This window comes from Garra rufa, chromosome 23, assembly GCF_049309525.1.
Source record: "Garra rufa chromosome 23, GarRuf1.0, whole genome shotgun sequence".
NCBI classification, from domain to species: domain Eukaryota; kingdom Metazoa; phylum Chordata; class Actinopteri; order Cypriniformes; family Cyprinidae; genus Garra; species Garra rufa.
The window spans coordinates 33,535,860-33,553,021 of NC_133383.1; the positions used below are offsets into that span (position 1 = coordinate 33,535,860).

The 17,162-nt window shown below is 35.8% G+C and overlaps 1 protein-coding gene across 4 annotated transcripts in view; it reads right to left on the reverse strand.

Moving 5' to 3' along the window:
* Positions 1 to 17,162, reverse strand: part of tln1 (talin 1) — a 145,953-nt gene that overhangs the window by 49,544 nt on the left and 79,247 nt on the right. For all 4 annotated transcript variants that reach the window (XM_073829977.1, XM_073829976.1, XM_073829975.1 and 1 more), the window contains 7 exons: positions 16,223 to 16,351; positions 13,566 to 13,668; positions 11,451 to 11,659; positions 11,113 to 11,232; positions 8,313 to 8,510; positions 7,717 to 7,856; positions 2,646 to 2,739 (listed from right to left, as the gene is read on the reverse strand). In XM_073829977.1, coding sequence (XP_073686078.1) covers positions 2,646 to 2,739; positions 7,717 to 7,856; positions 8,313 to 8,510; positions 11,113 to 11,232; positions 11,451 to 11,659; positions 13,566 to 13,668; positions 16,223 to 16,351 — 993 coding nt within the window. The remainder of the gene's footprint in view (positions 1 to 2,645; positions 2,740 to 7,716; positions 7,857 to 8,312; positions 8,511 to 11,112; positions 11,233 to 11,450; positions 11,660 to 13,565; positions 13,669 to 16,222; positions 16,352 to 17,162) is intronic.

Genomic DNA, 17,162 nt, shown 5'->3' on the forward strand with positions numbered 1-17,162 from the left:
TTTTTTGTAAGGTCATGTTGTCTAACAGATGAAATCATATTGTAAAGAGTTTTCAATACTGCAGTTTCTATCTGTTATAGACAGTTAACTTAATATATGTAATCTTATCTAAATTAATTATAAAAGCTGAGGTTTGTTATTTACTGAAAATTAATATTTTTGCTGGTGTCAATGATCTAATGTTGCATCTGGTCAGACTTAGCCCACTGCTTTACTTAAATGTATTATATTTTCTTTTTACAGCTGCAGATTGAGGAAGATCATGAAACACCCCAGCAAACTCTAAAACAGACAACAGTACAGATGTTTTTAGAAGCAGCAGAAACAAACTTTTGGATGAAGCTTGTGTACATTTTTTGAATGCCTGTAATTTATTTATTTGTTATTTAATTATTAAAATGTTTACAATCCTTGAAATACTTTTATTACTTGGAAAAACCTGAAACTAAATTTAGATAAGTATAACGAATGACATTGGTTTTTGCACATTTTATTTTTCTTTAACTTTATTAATAAAAAATAGTGTGTTGTTCAATTAATGTTATTGCGTTTTACTTTGGTACCGAAATTGGTACCGAGAACCGTGGATTTTCACTGGTATTGGTACCGAATACTGAAATTTTGGTACCGTGACAACACTAAAACCCGCAATTCTGTAAACATATCAAGTCTTTTTTACTTCTTAGAAATGGACTTTATAACTCGCAATTACGAGTTTATATCTCACAGCTATGAGAAAAAAAGTCTGAATTACAAGTTTTAATCTCGCGATTCTGACTTTATTTCTCGCAACTGTGAGTTTATATTCCACAATTCTGACTATATATCTAGCAATTCTGACTTTATAACTCACAATTGTGCGTTTATATCTCACAGTCAGAAAAAAATTCAGAATTGCGAGATGTGAACTTCCAACATATAAAGTCGCAATTGTGTGATATAAACTCGTAATTCTGTGAACATATCAGTCTCACAATATAAGTCAGTTTATATCTCACAGTTCTGAGGAAAAAAGTCAGAATTGCGAGATACAAAGATACAAAGTTTATATCTAGCAATTCTGACTTTATAATTCGCAATTGTGCATTTATGTCTCATAATTCCTAGAAAAAGGTTGAATTGTGAGATACAAAGATACTAAGTTTATATCCTGCAATTCCGAATTTATAACTCACAATTGTCCGTTTATATCTCAGTTCTGAGAAAAAAAAGTCAGAATTGTGAGATACAAAGAAACAATAATTTATATATCGCAATTCTGACTTTATTTCTCACAATTGTGTTTATATCTCACAGTTATGAGGAAAAAAGTCAGAATTGCGATAAAGTCTTCAAAGTTATTTTTTTTTTATTCAGTGGTGGAAACAAGCTTCCATAGTTATCTTTTAGACTTTAGTTCTGTCTAAATAAAATCAGTCATAAAATCGCATTCTAGAGAAAGCAAAAGTTTTGTTATTAAACATTCAGTGCTGTTTAAGTCCATTTTAAAATATAAACAAATAAAATGAACACTGTATGTCCACACTAGAACAAAGATTTTTTTTAACTTTTTTTTTTTAAATTCAATAAATAAAAAAACAAACAAAACTGTTTAAAAGTTTGGAGTCAGTAAGATTAAAAAAATAATAACTCTTTATCAGCATGGATACATTAAGGGGAGACACTGCAGTAGAGAACGCTGTTTTATCATGCATCTGTCAAGTTTAAGATTTTAGGCTTTTTGGTGTTTCATAAAGTGTTTTTTCAGACTAGTGGAAAGAAAACACCCACAAGACACTGTTAAGTGTTTCTTTTATAGCACTTTATCTATTTGTGTCAATAGATTTGAACTACAATCCATATTTTTAAAGGTCGTTTTCTCAAAATGAGTTTTTTCTTCTACACTGAGCCATAAATCTCCACTTCAGTAGCACTTACACACACCTAACTTTACATTTTTATTCCTGTCTATATTCTAAAGATTTTTACAGAGGGATTTGTTCATATATAATTAGCTTGATTCTGTACATTTTATTCCAACTTCCACAAAAAAATAAAGCAGAGGTAGAGTTAGAATGATTTCTGACGGATCGTGTGACACTTAAGTCTGGAGTAATGATGCTGAAAATTCAGCTTTGCATCACAGAAATAAATTACATTTTAACAAACATTGACATAGAAAACTGCTATTTTAAATCGTAATACTATTTCACAATTTTACTGTTTTTACTGTATTTTTGATCAAATAAATGCAGCCTTGGTGAGCAGAAGACACTTCTCTAAATATCTTACTGACTCCAATCTTGTCTAAAAACAAGTATGAATATCTATGTTTTAGCTTTGAACAAAAGTCAAAACAATGCTGCCTTAAAAATATGTACAAAAACAGCACAACAAATAACTGCTGCTCAATATCATACAGGATTTCAAGTCATGCAGCAAACTAAATCTTTTTGAAGTATTACGTTATTTTAATAAACAAAGTAATAACACAAAAGGGACAACTCATGGCACAAAGCGTGTGTCATCTCTCCTCATAAAACCCAGTTGGGTTCAGACTGAGATCAGTGCTGAATATGAAAATCCAAACGCTGCATATGAGAGTGAGTCACTCACACAAACTGATGAACATACAGAAGATGAGAAGTAAAAGAGAGTAGAAGCACCTCAAGCTCACGGAGAGCGTTGTCACACTCCTTCTGTCCCGGAGCCTGCTGGGTACACATGCTGATCAGCTGATTAATGCTGTCTGTCACCGCGCTATCGAAAGAGAGAGAAAGAGAGAGAGAGAGAGAGAGACATTAGAGTTTGCTAGAAAGGAAAGGAATAGTGTGCGAGATCTGTGAGGAACAATCCACCCACGTGTGTTACCACACACTGACTCTCTCTCGCTCTCGCTCTCTCTCTGATGCTCTGTGAGGGAGTGATGGGAGTTTTGGATTGCGAGTGCTGTAAAGCCATTAGCTGCTGTTGTTTCATCCTGTCTTCCTCTTTTCCCCTCACACACACATCAGAGAGCAGCAGCGGCGATACACACAGGTTTGCTTTTATAGATGCCTATTACATAATCGTGCTCATTCCAACCCAAATGTTTATAAAAGCGAGCATGCCACTTATGTAATGTATGTCAATAGATGAGCTGTGTGTGTGTGTGTGCGCACGCTTTCTTTCTTACTATCACAGGCACAGGATAGCATGCCAACACACAGCACACATCTCTGTTCCAAATCAGAGCATTTTAGACGCACTCCTGACTCAAAGATGGCGTCAAATAGTAGCTAGGATAGCTATACGGCCTACTTTTGGCCAAGTTATAAAGATGTGCTCACATTTAGTGTTGCTCTGTGAAATTTTGCATCACATCAATTCCAATGTGTTACCAAAAAAACAGCTTGGTTTGAAAGTGTCTTCTGTGTAAGCTGCACTTCATACTCAAACTTTTTACAGTGGCGTACCCCCTGGGGCATTTAACATTCTTCTGAGTGCCCCCACAATATTTAACCCCCATTTTTTAAAGTAGGCATGAAAGTGCACTATCCAAACTTCAATTGCTGTAAGTCATGAACACTTTGGAATACAGATCTAAGGTTGGTCTCTTTTTAAAGACGACAATCAGCAGATTATTGCAGAAGTGGAATTTTTTCAAAAAAAAAATAAAAAATAAATAAAGTATCAACAAATTATAGAAGTTTAAATTTACTGTAAACAAAAAGCACTGTACAATTTTTATTATATTTTATATAAAATACATATTTTACATAACAGATTTTATCCTAAATTTGACATCAAATTGAAGCCTCACATCTAAATAAGTTATGTTCCAAATTTGAAGTTGATATGGAAAAAATTAAGGTTCCTGTCAAAGTTTGTTTAGGGTGTTATACCACAAACAGCCACCGGGTGCCATCCAAATGCCATATATATTTTTTCTGCATTTTTGTCACAAAAGTCTAAATTTTTCTGAAAATTTTCATTCAATCACAAAATAACTGCCAAATATGCAATCCTGAGACTCAGACCTTTCCAATGATATGTTTTTTGACAAGATTGTAAAAAGTTGTGATTCTAAAAGAGCGTAATGCATTTTGTAATATGACACCCGCTAAGGGGGAGGAGACCGCCAAACGATTTTAAAGTACCATTTCCATGGTAAAGCAATGTCCGACTTTCAAATGGTTTGGATTTTTGAGCTTCTAAGCTTTCAAATGATATATAATTTATGATGGTTACTAAAACATTTGATAGAGAAAAAGAACGACGGAAAAAAGAGCGCCAAGCGTCCCACAGGTGGGACGGTGACAGTTAAGGGATAAAATTTCGCCCTTTAAATTCATTAACACATGAATTTTTACCTTTTATAGAGGCATCTTTTATGTCATATTCTTAACATTCTAATAAATGTATTATTAATATGTGACTCTGGAGCATAAAACCAGTCTTAAGTAGCACGGGTATATTTGTAGCAATGGCCAATAATTTATTGTATGGGTAAAAATAATAATTTGTTGTGCCAAACATCATTAGGATATTAAGTAAAGACCATGTTCCATGAAGAGATTTAGTACATTTCCTACTGTAAATTTATCAAAACTTTCTGATAAGTAATATGCATTGCTAAGAACTTTATTGTTAACTTTAAAGGTGATTTTCTCAATATTTAGATTTTTTTGCACCCTCAGATTCCAGATTTTCAAAATGTTGTATATCGGCCAAATATTGTCCCATCTTAACAAACCATACACCAGTGGAATACACCATTTCAGATGATGTATAAATCTCAATAATAAAAAAGAAAAAACCCTTATGACTGGTTTTGTGGTCACACATACTAAAAAAAAAGAATCAAATGATGGCAAAATGAAGTGATTAGATTTAAAACTAAAATCGCCAGTAGGTGGCAACAAGTCACTGTCTTAAAGAGCGAGGCACCTTGTCTTTCATTCATTCAGAATGGAAGCAAATGGCTGTAGACTCTGAATTGTACAAAGCTGCAGATTTTTCATTAACGCAAAAAACAGCTGTTGCGTGGAGACTCACACCAGTTCTGTTGCAGATTTTGTTGCAACTATTGTTTAGTTGAAAATATAACAATATTGACAATATTATGTTTAAAATCTAGGCAACATTTACAATGTAAAATGCTCACTCAATGTTACCTTTTTGTTGAACTGTTAAAATCAACATTTGCAATCGCTTGGATATATTCAGAGAAAACTGCATTCTCACACAGGGCATGTTCCTGTATCGATCTTTATCAGGGACTCTTTATGTACAGTCTGTGTCAATATTTGTTCTTTGCTATTAAGCGCAACAAATCTACTTTAAAAACACAATGAACAGCAGCACGGTTTGCTACAGCAGCATACTCTGCGTGCATCCTAACATATGCACACTGCTGGTGTGGACACAGTCAGTTTTAACCGCAAAAGATGAGGTAATTCGATGTCGTTTGACTGTTTACTGCACTCCCATTTTCCCGTTTCATAATAAAAGCGTAATTTTGCTTGTCAGAAATACACGCTCGGTTTTAAAGGTCCCATATCGTACACATTTCTGGAGGTTTATTTTATTTGTTGATGTCCTTAAGAATATATATTTGCGGTATAAGTGCCAAAATCCATCTCAATATATTTTTACAGCTCCTTTTTTAGGAGCTCTGTCAAAAACAGGTCGATTTTGGCCCATCTAATTAATATTCATGAGCCTCTCTTCTGATTGGCCTGTTGTTTTCTGAGTGACGCACAACCAGGCCAATCACAGGTAACTACGGTCATGTATGCTGTAAGCGTAAGCGAGCTCAGAGCAATAGAGAGAGCTGATACTCAACAGGATATTTTAGAATGATCATTAATGTTTTTTCTTTTTCAAACACCGAATGCAGTAAGCTACATAACTGTTGCTTTAGTAAAGCCCCTTTCACAATGCGCGCTGATTCTGGAAAATTACGGGAACTGTGTGAACCAAAGCCAGAACCTAAAGGCAGTGTTGTAGTAATGATGCACGTTATCAAGCGACTCTTCACAACGAAAAATAACGTTACGTGCAAAGTGGAATGAAGCAGCGATCATCAGGCAGAGCCAGCTCCTCACTATCAGCGCTGAAGCACAGTTTGTTCAGGTTAGTTTCAGTTTAGTGAAACGTACGCGTCGCATTACATCTCACATCCAAACGTCACATGTCTTTATGGTTTGTGTGTAAAGCACGCACAGATCCCGGAAAACAACTGTGAATGAACCAAATTAAACAATTCCGGAACAAATCGTGGGACACATTATCTGTGTATTTACCGGAATCGCTGTGTGAAAGAGGCTGAAGTTGACGTGCCGCTGGTCTCTTATATTAACGTTGTTCTGAAGCCTGTGTAATGATCGTAGCTTGACATCTATCGACTGAACAGGGTTTTCTCCACTTGTTTTCCTGTTGTTGTTGCTCAATGGAATGGATGCGTTGTTGTCTGGGGGTTTGACAAAAGGAGGGTGGGACGTTGGTTTGTGACTGAAGGCGGTGACTTGAGTCGATCGGACGTCACATCGTTACGGAAGTCACAGCGTCTCGTGAAAATGAACAGCTACTTTAAGCAGGCTGTGTGCAGTTTACTGTGGATTGACTGTTTTGAAACTCATATGGTAGTTAGATAGCCCCTAGACCTTAGTTATCATGAAAAAAGCCAGGAAATTTTGATTTTGACGATATGGGACCTTTAATGTTACTTTAAATTGGGGTAGAATTAAATGAATGGCAAAGCTCAGCATTTTGTTCACATACCTCCCTTTGAGAAACTTTTTTTTTTTTATTTAACCAAAGATTGAGCTCAAACACATATGAACCAAGTTTGGTGAAGATATCTCATTGCATTCAAAAGTTTAGGAAAAGTGGCCCTTTTTTGATATTTACTAATATGTGACCCTGGACCACAAAACCTTCTTAAGTCTTAAGTCGCTGGGGTATATTTGTAGCAATAGCCAAAAATACATTGAATGGGTCAAAATTTTAGATTTTTCTTTTATGCCAAAAATCATTAGGAAATTAAGTGAAGATCATGTTCCATGAAGATTTTTTGTAAAATTCCTACTGTAAACATGTTAAAATGTAATTTTTGATTTGTAATATGCATTGTTAAGAACCTAATTTGGACAACTTTAAAGGTGATTTTCTCAGTATTTTTGATTTTTTTGCATCCTCAGATTTCTGATTTCAAATAGATGTATCTCAGTCAAATTTAACCTTATGACTGGTTTTGTGGTCCAGGGTCACATATTCACTGTCCAGGGAACATTTCTGCACTGGTTTCTCTCAGATCGGGCGAAAAACCTAGGACTAGTTTGCAAAAGCAGGTTTTGAATTTACTTTAAAATGGCACAAAAAAGACTGAGTCTACGACAAACGGTCTAGGAGTTGAGAGCAGTTTTGTGTTTTTGATTGCTGTAGCGCCACCTATAGGCCGATTGAGGTGAGTCTTTAGATCTGGGTAATGAGCAATACTACTAACATCTGACAAAGGTTCAGCTCTCTAGGCCTTATGGTTTGGTCTGCACAATCATTTCTCTGGAGAATAAGAATAATAATGAAAATCCTTACAATTAAAATAGTATAATAAGAAGTTGCTCTGAAGACCTATCGTTTCATATCGTCATGTGACCACCATACCATGATATTAATAACAATACCATTACATCCCTAATGCTAATTCTTAATGACAAATTATGAATTGAAACGCAAAAGACTGCTGATTCTGACCGAGCGGCAGCAGCGAGCTGGTTTTTCAGGTTGGGTGAGTTGGGGTCCGTGGACAGAGCTTTAGCAGCCAGCAGGAGTTTGCTGGAGGACATGGAGATGGTCTTCAGGTTGGTGACCACTTGAGTCTGGTCCTCTTTAGACTACAGGAAGAGATGAGAGGAGAGATATTCAGCTATCCACTTTGTCAATCAAGTGTTAAATGACTCAGGATCTTGTGCTAATGAAAATCTAGCACCTTTTAAAATGTGTAACTTGTATCATTAACATACAGGTCCGGTTTCACAGACAGGGTTTAACCTAAGCCAGGATTAGGAAATAGTTCAAAAGGACATTTAAGTACTTTTTATAAATGGGCCTTAGATAAAAACATTACTGGTGTGCACCTTGAGACAAAACAAAGGCACTGTTGTATTTTAAGATCAGTCAGTGCAGGTTTCTTTCAGTTGAAACAGCTCAGACATACATTTTAGTCTAGGACTAGGCTTAAGCCTTGTCTGTGAAACCGGGGGATAATATCACACATGAAATGATTCTATAGCTAGAATGATTTAGGTATAGAATCAACGGCTTGGCAAAACTGATTGGTCTGTCCACACCTGGGATTGTCCAGCCATGTCCACTCCAGCCTGCAGGAAGTGATTGAAGTCTTGTCCGAACTTTCCGGAGGCTTTGGCCAGGTCCTGGGTGGTGCCGCGTGAAGCCTGCACCAGCTCATTGGCTGACTGGTTCAATCCGGCCGCCGCCTCGTTCAGATTCGCCTGAGCCTCCTGGAAACTCTTCCCGCTCACTGGGAACTGAAGATCAAAGCAATTATTTGCAATGGAACAGTAACTTTAATACAGCCAAACAAACATTTATTCAGACACCTTCAACATTTCTCACATTACCACTATAGTTTTGCTATAGTTTAGAAAATGGTAACAAAATATGACAAGAACTCAGAGTTAGATGGAAACCGAAGTGTTCTCTGATTGGCCAGCGTGGGGTAGAAATGTTACGCCCCTTACCATGCCGTTTCTTGGCACGACGAGACAGAAACAATAAAACACACTATAAACGAGGCATTTGTTGCATCCAGTGGGGACATAACTACTGATTATAATGACTCATACCATCTTTTTATGCATTGCGTCGCATCAGGCTGCATAAACATAACGCCATGTCTGCATTAGCGATCGTAGAACGAGAAGCAACAAGCACTACTCTACACTACAAAACTCATGTTTGAATAGTCAGTACTGAATTCTTTAAATATGAAAACTTACTTACAGGCCGTCAGTCAGAAGTGCAGACTGTCCTCGCAACATTGGAATTAACTTTTATAATAAATATCTTTTTGGTTTTGAGACTTGAGCTTTGTTCTTCTTTGGCAGTGTAAACAGAAATTCAGTTTCCATGTGCCTTTATTGTTTGTCAAAACAGAGTTGGTAAATTTACCAGAAAGTAGTAAAAAATAAATACATAAATCCTGAAAAAAGCTGAAATGCCATGCGTGTAGCAGGTTCATATCACAACTGGATTCACTTCCTGCTTACGTCATTTTCCCGCTGACACCAAACTCCTGTTCTGACATGTTTACCACATGTAGCTTAAATTCAGCTTGATAGCTCTTTCTACTTTTAGTTAGGGTTGAGTATGATGAGTAGACTATGATATTAAAATGGTCTAGTTAGAAAGGCCTGTTCACATAAACACCAATAATCTGCGCACACACACACACACAAAAAAAAAAGAAGCAAATCCATCCTCTTAAAGTAGGCGGCACTTATAAAACAACAGAAATGCAGGGGCACATAAAAGCGGTAAAGACTAGAAGGGAGACATGATTCGCTACTGGGCATGCGCACATCAATCTAAGGTTATTTTTATCACACTGTACAACAATAATACTGTTTTTTTTATTATAGTAAGGGCTAAGTTTAAGGTTGGGGTAGGTGTAGACATTAAAAAAAAATCACAATCGAATAGGTAGAACAATTAATTTCATTCTTAGTTTCCGGTCGTAGATGTATCCCTTCTAGCCACAACCCATAAAAGCAGAGCTGTGCGGCTTTCCATTTTTACAGTATTTACAGCCGTTTTGGTTTATGTATTTGCTATTGTGTTTATCAAACATGGCTCCACAATGCAGAAAATGCTTTTCTTACTTAGATTTTTTTGTCTTGTTTTGAGCCAAAATATCTAAAAATTCTTAATCAAGAAGGATTTTCTAGACAAGTAAAAAACAGAAAACAATATTATTTTTCTTATCCCATTGGCAGATTATTTTGCTTGTTTTAAGCAAAAGCGCACTTAATTTTGACTCATAATACACAATTTTTACTCATCTAGACAGTCCTTCTTGATTTAAAGGTCCACTGAAGTGCCTTGAAACACGCAGCGTTATTCTATGTGGTGACGTACTTTTAACTGAAACAAAAACATATCGCCCAGCCCCGCCCAATAATTTTGAATAGCCAATAGCGTTCCATTAATATCTGCTCGGGCAAGAGCCGTTGAGCTCGGTAAAGCCGCATTTGTAGCTTATGACTGCCACAGACTAATAAATTACCCCACAGATTCAATATGAAACTTGCTAAAACGAAATAGTGATCATAATCATGCTGAGTCTGTGTAGTTTAATACATGCCGTCCGCACATATGAGTGCATATGATCTGCTCCGCGTCTCTGTGTAGGGGGCGGGACACTACGGACTCTAGAGAGCATTTGATTGGACAGAACGTTTGATGAGAAACTGAAGTGCACGGTGATATCATCCAAATCCTTGATTCATATTGGAGGAAGTGACGAGACTGTAAGTTTTGAATGCCCATATCTTGTAAATGCGAATTTTGTCTTTGTTTTGCAGCACACTAGCGTATAGATAATCTTAAGACTAATATATTCATACTAAAAGCCAAAAAACTTTAATTTTGATTTCAGGGGGACTTTAAGAATGTTTAGATATTTTGGCTGGAAACTAGACAAAAAAAAATCTAAGTAAGAAAAGCCTTCTTTCCAGTGTAGATTCTTGTTCTGCTTTTTACTTTTGCTTTGCAAGTCTGTTTTTGAGCACTAGCTTGAGTCTCATTGGTTGGCTGGCTAGTACGCCTTTCTATAAAATACTGTCACACTGACAGCATGCAAATGCTTTTTCAGTCTGAAAAGACACATTTGCAGCTATTCATTCAAATGAAAATGTTTGTCTCATTAACCAACATGTGTCTTGATGTGAACAAGCCTTCAGAGCTGGACAGTTTTTGTGTAACCAAGTGTGTTTGACCAGCTGACACGAATTACATTACATAAGGCACTTTGAATGTAAGTCACAGGACCATCCAGATGACAACAATATTGCAAATTGCATTCTGGAAAATGACATTGTAAGTGTCTTTATGCCTGGAGGGTGAACTCACTTTATCAGACAGGAGTTTTTTGCTGGCTTCTCCTACAGTTCTGATGGCATTATCCACATCTCTCTGCCCTGGCAGACAGTTCACAGAGCGGTTCAGAGCCTGAGACACAGCCTTAGCTACCTGCAAACACACACACAGACACACACACTCCAGTCATCATCAGTACATTTAAGACGCTTCCCCAGTTATGCTAATCATAGAGACACAACAGGCAATTTTCTTTTCAAAATAACAGGCACGTCTCCCATCAGCAATTAAAAGGGAGGTTTTGTTACTGAATTTAAACCCACTTTGTTGAGCTGTTCTCATTAAGTATTCAAACTAAGGTTGGGTTTAACCTGGGCCAGTCTCTGCTGACTGTCAGGGTCTCCTGGTTTGGCAATGGCTCTCTTGGTCTCCTCGATCAGGCTGGCAGATTTGTCCATGACATCCCCGGTGCAGTCCAGCATGGCGTTACGGGCGTGAGGGTCTTCGGTGTTGGCGGCCACTCCACGAGCTGCTGAAGCCAGCGAACGCAGAGCCTGAGCCACGTCACGAGCAGCCATACCTGCAAAACACAAGTAAATGATGCAGAAACAGACATTAGCAGAAACTGAGGATGCTAACAATGAGCGGATGACTAAGTTAAGAGTTACAAGAAAGATCTTTAACCACTATGTCACACCACCTGTCTGTGCTTCCCATACGAAAAAGAAGAGTATTCAAGTGTGCTATTAGTATACTTCATTTAAACTAAAATAAGAAAGTCTACTTTTTATGTACTTCTCAGAAATAAACTTAAAATGCCATTTAAGCATACTTGACTTAAACTTAGGATAAAGTCTAAATATATTTGTGCTCTGAGAATCTGTTTTCATTGTTATATGCTAGGGGCGCTATAGTACATCATCTGTACAGAATTTCCAAAGTGAAGAAGAAACCGAAACAACAGATGCTTCCACATGTAATCTAACACAATCATCAGACATAAAACAGCATCAAAACCATAGATATGGAAAACTGTGTAACGCTATGGAATAAAATGTCTTTATCACAGTCCGCGTGTCGTCACATCCTGCTCCGATTAGTAGCCTAAAGGAATTTTCGCCTGCATTTTTGTCAATGAACAGACGCCAGTTTAGTGAAGAAAATTAAACTAATTTAGTTGGACTAAGCAATAAATGGCAATATGCAAAACGGTTTCTTTTTTTACTGACACTCTACTATGTATGTCATCCTTTGTTTTAATGTGTACCTTTATCTGATTGCAATTGATGCAATTGTCAGCGCTGCCTCCTTTGCCTGTCATGAGATTAAATAAATAGCAGCCAGCTGCTCAAATTACTCCCATAGGAATTATCGGAGAGATTCACATTTATTTGTAATTATATTTTGTTTATTCTGGCAATATATTTATTCTGATTTACCTCCCGTTTTTGTATAAAGTATAATACTATTCATTAAATGTACTCAATCACGGAGGATGCGACTCATTTATAAAGATAAATATTGTTGTGAAATAATCATCTATGGGCTGGAAATATTTGTTTATTTGAACAACTTTAATTTGAAATAATTATCGAGAATTGCATCGTAAAGTAAGTGCATGAAAAAATGTGAGCATTATTTTTTAATATACGTTTCCCGCTAAACCTTTAATTTAACCATTCAAAACAGTCTTTAGTCGTAATTAACATTTCAAGCTTTGGCTAACTGACAGGCTCTTTAATGTAAAATGCTGTTATCATAAAGCCATCTTCCTTGGTTTCACAATACTCAATTAATGAATGTAAACTGAGTTTGGTGTTTTTGAAATAAATATCTGTGTTTTTTTTTTTGCTACTGCTTTCGAGTGCGGAAGTGTGATAAAGGCCCATAATGACTGTCAAGCTCTGGGGTGGTGATCAACTCCATCTACCTTTTGATTATCATCAATAGTCTTTTTGTTCAAAATGTTGTTTATTTCTTTATTTTTTATTTATGAAACTCATTCAAGTGTTTATAAAAAAAGAATGCACGAAGCTAGAATTTTTGTTTACAAGCAGATACCATTTTTTCTTTTGATGTTTTGTATGTTCAGATACTCATGTAATAAAACATATACAAATTAATACATAAATAGGGACATAGTAGTTTACTTAAAGTATGATGTAAAGTTCACTTTAAGTGTACTAAAAATGCATAAAAATATTTAATTAAAGAAATTGGGCCAATTTAGTTCCAATGAGTATTGAAATAGTTCACTTAAAAGTACACTACTAGTACACTGATATTTTTATACATATCTTACTACATGAAGTATACTTAAAATTTACTCAAGTATCCTTAATAAAATCAATTTGAAATATACTTCTTTTTGGAAAGGGTTGCTACAGCAGCGACTAATGAAGATGAATAATATGTTTCACAGACAGGGGGCGCTGCATAACATGCCATAACCAGTAGTTAGTGGTATGTGAGGTTGATGGGGTTACCTGTGTAGTTTTCATTGCCTTGGGTGGCTTCACTGAGGAGCTGAGCAATAGCAGAGCTCACGGCTTTAGTGCTGGAGCCCAGATCCTGAGAACACTTCTCCAACTACACACACACACACACGCACAACACAAAACTCTGTTAAAGGAATCATTTTTTTTATTTGAGAAAGCATGCTCAAACAGGATTATAGGTATCAATAACACAAGCTGAAGGAACGCTTTGTAATTTTCATTCGCAACACAAATTTTTAGAATTGAAAATAATACTGTATTCATTAACGTAACACTGGGTGTAATACTATAGTGCACAATATGTATTGCAGATTTCAGTTTCAATAATCAGTTCTCAACCCTTTTGACTGCATGCCATTTTGTCTATCACAGTATTATAAAAACCAGTCTTACGCCTGTTTCACACATACTCCGTCTGCAGTGCGTATGCGTTGAGTATTTTTTTCCGCACCCATGTTAACGGATCAGAGCGTTCACACTGCACGCGGTTGCTGTCCGGCAGTGCGTTCCAGATGCGGTGCGTTTGCAGCAGTGCAGCGATCGTTTAGGCACAGAGTCTATTTTTGCTGTGCTGCATTGCGTTGCATGCGCTGAATTAAAGTGACAGCGCATTGTTCGCTGTAAAAATGAACATGAATTGACACGGAAATGTACCGTAAATGCATATAATTGCAGTCTTCTGTGTTTCACAGTCAACACGTGGCTTTTTGGCTAGGTTTAGAATAGTGCAGTTTTAAATAAACAAGGCAACATAATACATGCACTTGTCCAGGTAGAAAAGTTCTTTAAAATATGTTTTTTTAATAAAGATTTAATGCGAAAGAAAGGCACAGAGAGCCGACTGTTTCTGTCTGTGGTAAGTTTTAATTTAAAATAAATATTTGTTAAAATAAAATATTTGTGAAAGCCCAATTTCAATATGAAAAGGAAGATATAGCCTACCTATGCTGTGTTTAAATGTGTTGCAACTTGCTTGAGCAACTTAATATACAAATGTAGATGTCAAGTGCATTGAATAATAGCCTACGTTGTTTATAATACGTTGATTTTAAACGTGAATATGTCTAGTATTGTTGTATTAGTGTACTGTGATAAAAAAAGAGTATCCCAATGCTGAAAAAGCACGTTTGGATTTGAAATTAAAATAACTGAAAAATGGTGTGTTTGTGGTAAACAGCCGCTGATCAGGAACGGACTGCAAACGCGTTCTGTGTGAAAGCAAAACGAGTCCGTGCTGCTTCTGCACCGCATACGTAAAGCACACGGACTGCATACACACTGAAGACAGAGAATGTGTGAAACAGGCGTTAAGTAGCACAGGTATATTTGTAGCAATAGCCAACAATACACTGTATGGGTCAAAATGACAGATTTTTCTTTTATGCCAAAAATCATTAGGATATTAACTAAAGATTATGTTCCATGAAGATATTTTGTAAATTTCCCCACTGTAAACATATCAAAACTTCATTTTTGATTAGTAATATGCATTGCTAAGAACTTCATTAGGACAATTTGGAAGCGATTTTCTCAATATTAAGATTTTTTGCACCCTCAGCTTCCAGATTTTCAAAAAGTTGTATCTCGACCAAATATTGTCATATCCTAACAAACCATACATCAATGGAAAGCTTATTTAGTCAGCTTTCAGATGTATAAAAATGTATAAGATTGTCCCTTATGACTGGTTTTGTGGTCCAGGGCCACATTTCTACAATATTCTATAATAATATATCTATATGAAGCCCACCAATCTTTTAAATTATCAGTATTTTTTAAGAGTTCTTCTGGATCCACACTCTTTTCAAACAAATTATTTACATGACTTTTCAGTTTTTTATGCTTTTCTGGATTAAGGATAAAAATTTTTAAGAATATGTCAACAATTTCGTTCTGATGTTTGATTGCAAAAATAAAAAAATAAAAAAACTTTTTCCACATTTATTATAGTAGAGAAGGCAAAAACAACGAAATAACAGGAAAGGGAAGTTTAAAACAGATTCATACAGATACAGCACTACTTTTTTGATTTTCAAGGACTTCAATCAGAGATCTTTTATCAAATTATAAAAAAGATGCAAAATATTACTTCTAAAGTATTACAAAGTATACTACAAGTTTACAATAGTAAAACCAAGGTTCATTTTTTAAGGGATATGTATTTTGTTTTGTTTTTATAACTTTAAAGCTTTAATTGTTTAATGTTTTCTACTGTTTCAAAAAAAAAGAAAGAAACCACTCCAAATCCTAAAAACGAATGATTTGCCATACACGCTCCGAAGTCCCGAACTGAATCAAATAAATTGCGAACCTGTATTAAAGTCCCGATCTAAATCGAATGATTCACGCTCAAAAGTTCTGATCTAAAGCTACAGATTTGCGAACCTGCTCCAAAGTTACTAAATCAAATGATTGATGATCCACGCTCTAAAGTATCTGAATAAAGATTCGCAAACCATCATTCTAAATCAGGCCTTCAATTTCAAAAAGTCAAATTTAAATACTTCAAGCACTTTAAGCCTGGGATGCTTTTTAAACAGTACTGAATGAGTCTGCATGCATGCAGGTGTGTTCAGTGTTTGACTGGCAGTGTACAAACAAATGCATCTACTGTTCACAAACACACTGTGTACTGATACACTTACCGTTTCTCCAGGCAAGGGTCTGAGTTTGCCTTCAGCAGCTGAAACTTTGGCCTCCTGCATGTCCCTCTCCAGCCCCCGTACCATTGTGAGAGCGTTATCAATCTCCAGAGGACCACACGCCTCCTGAGCCTGCGTCAGACAGGGAACCATATGAAATTAATTCATCGCAAAAGAGCTACATATGTTCACCAGGCCTCTGTCATGTTTGCTTACTTTGTTCACATGTGTATAACACAACTCTAGCAGTGCTGCTGAAACCACCAGAATGAACCCTATTTACTTTCTAAATAAAAATACATGAATCATCCTCTGGATGAATCATCTGTGGACATAACCGGTTTTGTTATCTTTCATCGAAATGTAATAACTTGCTCTGCCTTTGAAAGCTGATGGCATCAAGCTCTTATATTTTACAACATCTCCCCTCCAACCACCTCTCAAATATAGATCATTCAAAAAGCTCTTCTACATTTTTTGTAGTTGAATATTCTGGTGCATTAGGGAATGTGTCATGCTACAGAAGAAAAATTACATCCTGTTTGTTCAAAATATTAATCAGCAACATTACCAGGACACTGTTAGAGAATCTGTATAAAAAAAACTAAAAAAAAAAAAAAACTAAATGGAACGAACATCCATCAATTACAAAGTAATCAACCCATGCATTTATTATTTAATAATCAATAGACTAATTAGACTGTACGGTGCAATACATATTTTACACAAGTTTAAATCTATTCTGTGAACTGAATAGATAACAGCACAGAAAATACAAAACAATGTATACAATGGATACAATGGATGTCAAACAATAATAAAATATTTGTACTTTAAAAAAAATAAAAAATAAAAAATTATATATATATATATATATATATATATATATATATATATATATATATATATAGTGCTAATAAATAATAGTAAATATGATTGTAAA